Source organism: Diplotaxodon limnothrissa, linkage group LG20, assembly GCF_057381915.1.
Source record: "Diplotaxodon limnothrissa isolate DT_005_m linkage group LG20, D_limnothrissa_male_GT1.1, whole genome shotgun sequence".
In the NCBI taxonomy this organism is placed as follows: domain Eukaryota; kingdom Metazoa; phylum Chordata; class Actinopteri; order Cichliformes; family Cichlidae; genus Diplotaxodon; species Diplotaxodon limnothrissa.
This window is the reverse complement of record NC_140615.1, coordinates 3,603,138-3,614,739: the sequence shown is the minus strand read 5'-3', so window position 1 is coordinate 3,614,739 and position 11,602 is coordinate 3,603,138. Positions and strand designations below refer to the sequence as shown.

Genomic DNA, 11,602 nt, shown 5'->3' with positions numbered 1-11,602 from the left:
TGACATGCAGTCAGACCAACAGGAGGCATGCCACCCCCAATGCGGGCAGGACTCTAGAAGAAAACCCTGAGCTCTGAGTGGAGGCAACAGCAAAGACCTTAATCAGGATCACACAGCAATAATGAATGGAAACACGTCGGAGCCAAGAAAGTTGAGCAGCACCTAAAAGTAACTGTCGGTCGGGTTTTGAAAGTTATCTGTCATTGGGGAAAATTCGCTGTAAGTAATGGATTGGCCAGGCAAGACAGAGGCTACTTTCTGGAAGATGAAGCAGCTGCACTCTTACTTTTAAAAAAGAGACTAGAGTCAAACACTGTCAACTTAAACGCGTGATTAGGGGTAAATGGCATTTAGGGACTACTGCAGTGTCAGCTTTTTTCTTCTTCTTTTTTCTTCAATAATCTGTTTTTGGAGAGAAGTGGATTATTCGGATTAAATCGCGGATGAGACTCTCGGAATACTTTGGAGATTTCTTTCTTTTTGCTTCTTTTACTTGGATTATTCTTGTCGCCGTAAGAAGCTGAGGCAAGTTTCAAGTCGACGGCAGGATAAGGCATTAAAATGGGTAATATAGAGAGTGTGGACGGCCAGTCGGAGATGAAGCAGCACATCATGCCTCTGAAGGTGCCCATGCCTGACCCCACCGAGCTGGAGGAGAAATTTGCCATTGTTTTGGTAAGTTAACGGGCTAATAACCGCACTTTTGCCACGGTGCGGTCGAATAATCGAGTAGTAGCTGTCTGTGTTTTGCTTTTAAACTTGTTGAGCTTTTAAACTTGTCGGTAGTGGGTTTATTTTCCCTTAAAGCACTGGATCACAGTTATAAACAACCCATATAGTGGACTGTCTTGTTCTTTCTATATATGAAAAAAAGTTTATTTCTTGCTCTTTTTTGTTTATTTGTTATTTATTGTTTATTTGTTTATTTATTTGGACTATTATGGACCATTATGAGCTGCTGATGTATTAAATGAACCGACCTGTGCCGTTCCGTCCCGCCCCTCATTCTCTCCCCACTCCTGCGGTTCTTTTGTCTCTCCAAAAGTCAGACAACTCAGCGTTTGGCTGAAGTGGCACATACTGAGCGCGGCATGGCGAGAGTGGTGGAGGTGGTGGTGTTTGGTAGGGGGAGAGGTAAACGGGATTTCCCCCCCTCTCCTCTACAGGATGGAGGACATTTTCCTGCATATCCTTGACGGAGAACATCACAGCATTCTGCGTTTATTTAGTTTAGCCCCTCTCGCTGCAGGCGACTCATCTAAAAAACAACATTTTCTGAATTCCCCCAAAACTCCCACACCCGAAGTATCCTCCCCTTTCCTACCTCCCTACACCCTCCACATCAGGCCCGAGTTTAGGAGTTTAGACGCTTTGTAATAGCGAGCGCACCGTCGACACCCACCTCCCTGTCGATCAGCGGAGTCGAACAAGGATGACAGGGTGTCATTTATGCGTCAGAGGGGGCATTTCAGCGTTCAGCACATCACAAAGCGGGACTTTACGGCTACTTTCTCTTTCAAGCACGATCGCGTGTCTAGATTCCTTCATTATTCATGCGCTGAAGCGAAGAGGAGATGCTTTAATGAAAATTTGGGTTTTGTTTGGGGGTTTTTTCCACTTAGGTGGGCGGAATGTAATCAGCCAGCAGCTCGACTTTGACTATACAGTTTTAATTTGGGGATTCCACAAAAAGTCTCGTATTGTTCTGATGAAAAAATAAGAAAACATATGTTTCCATCCGTCCATCTTTTTTTTTATATTCAATTTTCTTTTTATGTAAAGCCTCTTACTCTTAAAAGTTTTCCAAATTGTCAGAGAATCCCCCTTAATCTCTTTCACGGCATTTACTTAACGTTTTAATTCAGTTTAACAAACTCAAAGAGTAGTGGCAACAAGTTGTGGTTTTATCAGGGTTAATGTGCAAAACTTGGTCTGAAACTTTCGTTTCCTGCATGCATCTTGTGAGATTGCTGTTCAACCATGTCAGACTTAAACATTGTCGTGCTTGAGTGGTGACAGCCCTCTCATCTTAACAAGGAAGCCAGTAAACGCGTGCCAGGAAACTTTGAGTTTAGATGGGACAGCCCGGGTGTGCTGGTCGCAAATCATGTCAACATGCAGTCCTTATAGTATGATATAATATTGAGGCCGTGATGAGGGTTCAAATGAAGATTTTACTTCAGTCCACTTTTGTCATAGTAACACAGTAAAAGTCTCGAGCCATCTCTAATTTTTGTATATTTTGCTTCCAAGTAACCTGACGTTGTTGCCATTTTTAAAGCTGTCTTGAACAATATTTCTCCAGGTTGGTTCATTGGTTGAATCTATAAAAAATGCCAAACATAACAGTCTCACAGGCATAAAACAGTATTTTTGCATCATTAAGGTGATCCCAAAAGAGCTAAAAGCTGAAAACATTCACCATAATGTGCAACGTGATCTTAGAAAAATTGAGAAAACAGGTGGAAAAGTTGCAGGCCTAAAAACTCTCTGAAACATGTGGAAGTCACGTGTTTGAGTCGTGACCTGAGAGATGCACCTGGGCTTTCAGCTCAGCCAAATTGCACAAGAAGTGGACTGAAAATCAGCTGCAACAGGTCTTTACAGCGGTGTCTACAGCCACTGTTAACACACTGGAGAGTTCTGTCATGGAATAAAAACAAAAAGCAGCCAACAACCAAAGAAGAGCTTTGAAACAACCAGGAAGACGCCTGGATAAATATTCATGAAGACAATATTGCCAATATTGACTTTCAAACTCTTTAGAATTGCACAAAATCTTTTGCCTTATATACTGCATTCTCATTTATGTCCGTTTCCTATGTTCCTAGCCATTTATAAAGAAGTAAGGGGTGGCTCAAGACTTCTGCACAGCACTGTATCTGAGACAACATTTGACGGGAACTTTGGTACTGGAACGATCACCAGGACATGTTTCCTTCCTAACTGTTTTAGTCACAGTGTATTACTCACAGGACTTCTTTAAACTGCTTGTTTGAATACTTCTTCCACCTCCGCCTGGCTCCTTGCCTATCATACTGACACATAACAGCATTCAGCTGAAATCTGAGTAATCCAAGATCTAAAATTTAGACTTTTTTCTGTTTCTATTTATTTTCCTTGTCAAACAGTAGCATCCTAATTTCCCATGGGTGCTTATTTTGTGCTACTCACTCCACATTTTCAACATTACCACACCCAGCTCTGACTTTCAGCTGTCTAAGGCCCTAATTACAGCATCAAGCACCGAAGATGTGAGTGGATCCTCGCAGCATCACTCAGACGGTCTCTTTCTTGGACCTTCCATGTTTCTGGAATGAAGCCATTATTTGCTTGCCAGAGCAATCAGCAGCCACGGAGCGAAGCTCTCGTATGAGGAGACTAACGCAGCAAGAAGCCATTCAGCCCCTGATTTTGAATGCTGTGCTATATCTCAGCTATTACGACAATTACACACTGTGCTATGCTACAAGCTCTACTACGACAGCCCACGGCATGTCCCTTTGATGCAGATAACTTCTTTATGAAGTGAGTGGCTGTAAAAAAAAAAAAAAAAAAGTCAGAATAAAAAGAACTTCACTCGTCTTTCACATATAAAAACACTTTTTGGGTATTTTTTTTATCAACACATCCTGCCTAGGAAAAGTCTAGCTGTTTGAAAGTACTGCAGCACAAATCGGTCCCTGTTATTATGTTCTGCCGTGCAGAGCAGATGATTTCTATGCATGGAGCAGTAGACTCAACATTTCAGTTGTGTTTTCGAGTGGGAAAAGTTTTCAACCTCTCCAGCCTCCACCTCACTCTGGCCCATAATAGCTCCACATTTCCTTTACTTTGTGGGAAAGTGCAACGTTCTTCTATATATTCAAGTCCTTATCAGACAGTGCTTTTCTCTCGGCCCTGCTAGCTGTTTGTTGTGAGATAGTGCTACATCAAAGGCTCCTGATTTTGCAATTAGAGCTCTTCTGGAAGGCAACCTCATGGCTTGGCTGTCTGGGGCTGGATCCCAAGGTGCACTTCCCATACTATCATACCGCATGTGCCAAGCATCTGAGACACTTCACATCACTCTTTCTAAGCTGAGCTGATTTCTTTCTTCAGCATTTGTTTGCAGAGACATAACTGGCTTCGCTTCAGCTTCAGCGCTCCATAAATGGATATTTTGAAATGGGTAATTTCTCCTCCTCTGGACCACTGTGTTTTCTATGCTTCATGATGGCATGCTGGTGCAAATGGTTGGGACTGCCCAACTCTCTCTCAGACAGAGCTCACAGACATCCCACTGGAATGACAGCAGCCCATAATGATGTCATGGGCTCAGCAGCCTTTGCGAGCGTAGTAATATGCGTGGGCTAATGACTTTAACAGAATTTCTCTACTGTAGATTGTTGAAGGCGGTGGAGGAGGGGCGAGACCCCTGGGTTGGCCTCGACTAGTTCATGCCGTCTGCTAATAAAATGCCTGGGTCAGGTTTAACCGGCTGCATGTGTTAAAAGCATCTTCTCATTCCATCTCCTCTCTTTTGTCCAGCATCTTCAGAAACAGTTTCAGCCCAGTTTTGTGCGGCTGGAAACAGCTGCCTGGTATTTTCTTCCTGTATTTTACAGGGGAAATTGCATTGTAGCCAGTGGTAGTTGTGGTTGGTTTGCCTTACAATGAGAACTGTGTTCCCTCCATGCTGCTACTGGTGCATAACGTTGCCATTAAGTTAAGCTTGCGATACAGATCTTTGTAGACCCCACAGACAGACAAGTGTAAATACATCAAAGCCATATTTGTAAAATTATATCTTGGTCATTGGTAGAATTCTTTTAATAGTTTTGGCTCCTTTTACCCCCTCTTTGTCCTTGGTAACTCTCACTTATCCTTGGTTTTGTGCAATTCCAGATGGATATGGAGCCTCTCATTCACTCACCCAGTCAGTGTTTCCTACCTTCCCGTTCCCCAAACTCACTCTCGGTGTGGCTTTGCCCTGCACAGTAACTTTCTCCATATGACTCTGTCTTTATAAAAATAATGTGAGATGAGTGAGTGGCATTTCAAAGCCTGGGATCTTTTAAGGTTCCAGGTTTGTGCACCAATCCACTGCTGGATTCCTGTGGCCTGGTCTAGGCTGAGGCCACAGGAGACCTCAAAAGGAGGAAAATTCCCTTTGAACTGGCGGCCTGCCACTGTTCTTGGTTATAATGGCTTTACCAACATTTTTAAACGCCGCACACATCTTTAAGAGCTGTTACAGGAGCAGTGCAGGATTATTTTCACTTCTTGATTGCGCTGGAAACCGCCCTAAACCATTCATCTTGCTCCGCTCAGCTCCCCGTGTCTATTAAATGCTGACATCAAGTTGCGTCATGCGTGGATGTGCTGTTGCAGTTTTTCTTTCGTCTTTTGATTGCTCATGAAAGAGGTTTTGAGATTAAGCAGCAGCAAATGTTGGGAAAACTAAAGAGAAGGTTAGATCTGTGTCATTTGTCAGATGTAGTGAAATGCTGACAATGTAACTCCAGTGCCATGTCTTACATCACTGTTTCTTGATGGGGAAGATCTAAGGGAAGCCGTAGTGTCTGCTGGATTCCACTTAAGAGGAACTAATAGATTCAAGCTGATTGATGTGTTTATCAGACATAAAACCTAAATCATTTTAATGTGTTTGATGATAATTTGAGTTTTTTTATTTGCCTGATATCCCAATTCCACATTGCTTCTTTTCTCAGAAGGAAAAGCTGCATTAATTATATACATCTGGCTCAGCCACCCACCACTCTGTCTCAGAAAGAAAGGGATTATGGGAATTGAGTACACACTAATAACTTAGTCCTAGTGCAGCCAAGCAGGTGGGGTGGGGAGATCAGCACAAGGCTATCCACCTGGCTCTCTGCACCCTGAGGCTACAGTTCTCCAGTCTGGTTCAGGGCTTTACTGCTTCACTTATTCTCTCCTTGTAGTTATTTTGGAAAGCAAGGGTTAAGTTACAGCTGGGTGATATAATATGTACATATAGATCAGATCAGATTTTTTAAGAAAAAGTTGGCATTTTGGTCACTTGGCTCAATGCTTGCTTAGAGCTATATGTGAATACTGACCCCACAGATAAGGGTTGTTAGCATAAATACCATAAAAAGGATTAAGTCTAAGAGGCTATTTTGTTTTAAAGCATGTACAGTACTGTGAAAAAGGCTGTTAACTAGCTTACGTAATTAGAAAAAAAGGTCTGGCTCCCTGGAAACAAAATATACAGACACGAGGGGTGGCTCAAGACTTTTGCACAGTACAAGTCTCTATAAAGTCAAAAGGCTTTGAGGTTTTCTTATTAATGTGTTACACGAATAAAAATGAAGTGTTGTGGTGACAGAACCACGTTAGCTATTTGGTTACGTCAAGCTAACCCTCTGCTCGCTTCAGCTTCACATTTAGCTAACTTACTGATAGTTCAAATAAGTATTGCCCCAAAATACTATACTATTCTGTACAAGCAGTTTACTTATTAATTTTTTTATTTAAATGTTTTTTTTGGGGGGGGGATTGCATGTGCCGCTAACGCAGCTGCACCAGGGCTGTAGGTTGAAGAAGTGGTTTCCTTTTCAGTACAGTGGGAACCCTGACCTTGCAGCTATACTTTTTTTTAAACAGATGCTAGGAAGTACAGCTTGATGCTGTCTCTGGTATAGACCTGCCTTAGTAACATGATGAATAATGTCTCATGCTCAGCTTCAGTGTCATTTAGTAATCTTCCTTAATGTGCTCATTTCTTACGATCACAGTTCTGTTTTTATGTTACGTCTGAACTTAATGAAGTCATATTGAGAAACAATGGGAAACTTTCTTAATAGTTACGGTTATTGATGGGAGTCTTGATTTTGTATTGGTTTTGCTTCTGCTTTATTTTATTTGCACCACTTCTTCTTAAAACATAACCTTCCCTTTGAGGAAGCAATTCCTCCAAGTATTGGTCTGATTCAGAAAACTTTGAAATGTTTCTCCATAGCTCAGGCTCAGATTTGGGCTGGGCATTGTGTTTAAAGGCCACACTGGCATGAGTTATTGAAGCCTTCATGCACCTGCATTCCTGGCATTCACTGTGTATATACCCTGTTGGCTGGTGTGCTCACAGCTCTTGCATGAACTCACAGGGTGAACTAACAGGATATTTTCTCCACAGCAATAATCTCCTGCTTCCGATTAATGGCTAATTGCTGTATTTTTTTTTGTGTCTTCTTACATCACTCATATCTTTGTGGTCGCATTTCCTAGATACGGTAAATAAACTGTACAATATCGGTGCTGCTGCAGTCATTTTACATCACTGTTGTTTTGGAACACAACAACTTCCTGGAGACCTGTAAACAAGTTTGCGTTGCACATGAGGTCATATTTGAACCGTTTGGAACATCTGTCTTTAAGATGACCTTGAGCTCAGGACATTTTTGCTGTTATCTCAGGCTCTGACTGTGAATCAGCCTTCAAAGAAGTCTGTGATGATAAAGGCCTTTCATTTCAACCCAGCTATCACTGCTGTCGATCACCGCTGCACCACTGCTTAAATAATCAGGTTAACAAAGGGGTTCTGGGAGGTAGCTCCGGGTTTATGAACTGGAAATGGCATTTCTCCAATTTCCTGTTATTTTGTTGAGTGTTGTGAAAAGCAGATTGGAGGGAAAGTTATATCTCTCAGCAGACTGAGCCAGAGGTCAATGACGAAGAAGGGAGGGTTTGGAGAGTGTTCGGGCTAAAGATGGGAAGGCCGGTGACTAGAATGAGGACAGATAAGTGCGAAAGAGGCTGAAAATATTACACCACAGCTGCAAACTGTTGCCTTTAAGTCTTCATCTAATGGGGATTTAACACAATGCTTTTCAGCCAGTGAATCTGTCTGCTCTTATGTGCCTTATGTGTGTAGAAATAGAGAAATCAAGAATCAATCTGATAATAATTTAATTGTTTTTTGTCATTTATCAAATTGAAATGGCGTCTACTTCTATTTCCAGCCTAACACATAAATGAGAATCAGCTGCTTTTCTCGGTTTTGTGGCGTTATAGATGAATGGGTTTTGAGATTAGGCTTTAATCTTCTCGAACTAGTTATACATAAAGGGGAATTAAGAAGAGAAGGTTCTAACTGTATTGATTAAGTGTTGGAAAATCGAAAGCAGTTGCAGGTGATTTCCGTATTTGTGTCTTCACTTAAAATACACGCTCTAGGTTTTGCATAGTGAGAATGTGGTTTGCCTGTCGAGACCGTGTTTCCACATAAACGAGGTGCTTTGCCCTACCTGTTACATTAATGTCTTAATAAGAAGCTTGTGACTGTGCCTGCTCATATTTACTTTGTAAACACAAACCACCATCATGAGCGGCGAGCAGGGAGGGGCACTGACCCCAAGAACTTTTGCTGCCCTGCCTTCAAGAAAATGCATCTCCCCCTCTCCACTCTTTGTCCCTCCTCTTTTCAGTGTGTGTTTGGTAGAACTGGTAGCAGCTGGTTTGTTGGCCCCTCTGTCTTTCAGGATCTTTGTGCAGGACCTACGCATTGTTGCGCTTGCCCGGTTTGGGTTACCTTGCAAAAAGAGCGACAGGTGATCAGATATCTCGTAGACAAAGGGGGGCAGTGTTTTCTCACACTCTGCTCCTCTTCCTGTCAAATCAGTTAAGCTTTACCTGCATACGTAAATACATTGTTTGAGTGAATATGCAATAGAAGACAAATGTTTGTTTTACATGTAGACCAAGACCGACCGATATATTGGATGAGTACCGGCCAATCAGAAATATCGGCATTTGTGATATGTCCTGCTGAAAGATGCTGAAACCAAAAGGTTACTTTTATAAAAAAAAAAAAAAATTGTGCAGAATACAATGCAGAAAAAATACTTAATGTAAATTTAAGAGTGTTTCAGCAGCGCTAATCTGACTCCAGTTTATGTAGACGAGTAAGCTGACATTGATGCAGTCAAGCGGGATCTTCACATTAAGTCGCAAAGTAGTTTTTAAACAGATTGCTGGAAAGTAATTAAATGATTTCCCTTCATGATCTCTTTTCAATAGAACATATACATTTTTTTTAAACCCATTATATTGATCGTGGAATTGTTTTTACTTCCCCAAATATTGCTACTAGCTCCAAACATTACATACTGGTCAGGCTCCAATTACACAGCTACACAACAAATTTAAAAATACCCAGGGCAGTTTTTGATTTCCTGAAGAGTTGAGGAAGTGTCTGCAGCCCAGTGACGACAACAGCTGAGCCACTCATCCTGTCTCCTCTTATTGTGCTTCCCTACCAAGAAAAAGGGAGGACTTCAACAATAGCCCAGGCAGCGACATTCATTAATAAAAAGCTACAGGCTGTGTCACAAACAGCCAGTCTGGTTTATGCTTTTACCACATGTCTTATAAACAATTCTGGCTTGTAGAACTCTATTTCATGTGTATGACAAGTATAATATGTTAGGCAATTATCCATTTGGTTCTGTATGTTCGCGTTCACTTCGGATGTAGTCAGGTTTTTTTAAACCTCTGAAGGAGACATTTATCTTGAACTGTGTCCAGCATATTCTGGTACAGTAGGATTCCGAGTATCACTTTAAATCTAAGCTATGCATTTAATAAGCTTAAGGGAAACACTCTTGTGCCAGGTTCTTTATTCATTGTGCTTTCTTTGCCCCCTTGCTGGATGTAACAGTCAGTAGTTTGCCTGTTACCACCCTCCTCACACAGCACCTTTTAATAATGAGGACCAGGTCTTATCTTACCCTTATTGGCTGTTTCATTATCTTCCTTGTGTTACTGGATTATTGAAGGATGTCTCTTGTTCATATACAGCTGTGTTGCTTGGGAGCAAGAGTTTGCACAGAGAAAACTGAAGAATAAGACAACAAGAATGCACATATGAAGTAAAGTGCATGATTTAATGATCGATGGCTTCATGAACAGTAAGAGTAAGTAGCTGATTAGTTTTAGTAGAATCTGTTGAAGGTCATTGACTGGCCGTTGTGAAACAACTGTTATGCAGAGACATATTTTTAAAAAGTCCTTGCTTTGTCCTGCAATAGGGTCAGTGTGTCGTCGGCCCTGATTATGGTAGCAATTGAGTTAAGCCACAGATCCCGTTTTCCTGGACCCCACCCTGATGACCAGACAGACAGGTTGGGGGGAACGAGGGCCGTCTGGGCCTCCATGTTTGAACTACGACAGTGAGCTCCTTAGCCACCCACTCATTTTCCTGTGAGATGATGATAACTGTCTGCTCTGTGTAAACCTATCAAAGCAGATAAAAGACACAGACTCTGCATTTCCATCCCACCGACAGACCACAAAAGAAAGAATCACACTGAATGTATCTTCTTAGTAAGTCACTTATTTCAGTTAAAAAAGTATAAAGCGCCAAATCACAACAACAGTCATCTCAGGGTGTTTTACACCATAAGATAAAGACCCTACAGTACAGACAGAAAGGTAAAACTGTCTTTTAACAGGGAGAAACCTCCAGCAGAACCACAGTCAGGGAGGTGCAACCATCTGCCACGACTGGCTGGGGGGTGAAGGGAAAGAGAAGAGACAGAAGAGAAGCGAAAAGAAAAGAAAAAAAAGAGCATAGGGAGACAGGACAAAACACAGACTAAGGGAAAGAGATGACAAAAATGTAATGACATGCTGCCATGATATATAAACATGTGGGGAGTGGAGAAGAAGTGTTCAGTCCATCACATCAAGTCTTGCAGCAGTCTGAACCTATAGCAGTGTAACTAAAGGATGGTTCAGGGCCACCTGGTCCAGCCTTAACTATAACCTTTATTAAAAATGAGGAAATTTTTGGGGCTAATCTCAAAACTAGAGAGGGTGTCTGTCTCCTGAATCCTGAAGAGCTGGTTCCACAGGACCGAGGCCTGATAGCTGAAGGCTTGGCCTCCCATTCTACTTTTAGAAACTCTAGGAACCACAAGTAAGCCTGAGAGCTGGCAGTCTTGCTCTCAAACTGCAGGGTTGCTAATTTAAATCCATATTATCAGACAACTCAAAAAAAAAAAAAAAGAGCAGTTTATCCTGCACCATGTTTTTAGCACCAGTGACTTACAGAGTAAATGTCTGTTGCGTACCTGGGAACAACTTATGAGCAGCATGTTGTCCTCTGCAAGAACAAACAAGTTGAGGAAATTCCACAAGCAGAGCTCTCCAATTAAAAATCTTTTAGTTTTGTGCACACTGGTGTGACGCGCTATCCCAACTGAAAGTGTGAGAGAAACTGAGAAAAGCTGTGGAGGAAACATCTTGTCCTGCTTTCAGACTGGTATCTCTGGGGACTTCTGGTGGGACTTGCAGGTCAATAACGTAACATCGGGCCGATTGTAAATCATTTGGATTAGGAAGCTGTCCAGCGTAGGGCAGGACGGAGTTGCCCTGGCGACTCTAATTTCTCAAAGGTCCATGGGCTCTTCAAAACATCCCCTCACTTGTGGGGGTCTGTGTGTGACTTGAGCGCTCTGCTTAGGACTTCCTGGACTCTTCTTAACCAGAAACATGACCCCATGAACTACTTTAACTGTTGACGCTTTAAAACCTCTGTCATCCTTTGTTAATGACGGAAATGCCTGTTTCAGAATTT

At 42.0% G+C, this 11,602-nt stretch overlaps 1 protein-coding gene across 2 annotated transcripts in view; it reads left to right on the top strand.

Moving 5' to 3' along the window:
* The first annotated feature begins 107 nt into the window (after positions 1 to 107).
* fmnl3 (formin-like 3) overlaps positions 108 to 11,602 on the top strand; it is a 32,075-nt gene continuing 20,580 nt past the window's right edge. For both annotated transcript variants that reach the window (XM_085345172.1, XM_085345171.1), the window contains exon 1: positions 108 to 675. In XM_085345172.1, the coding sequence (XP_085201298.1) occupies positions 562 to 675 (114 nt within the window). In that variant the 5' untranslated portion in view covers positions 108 to 561. The remainder of the gene's footprint in view (positions 676 to 11,602) is intronic.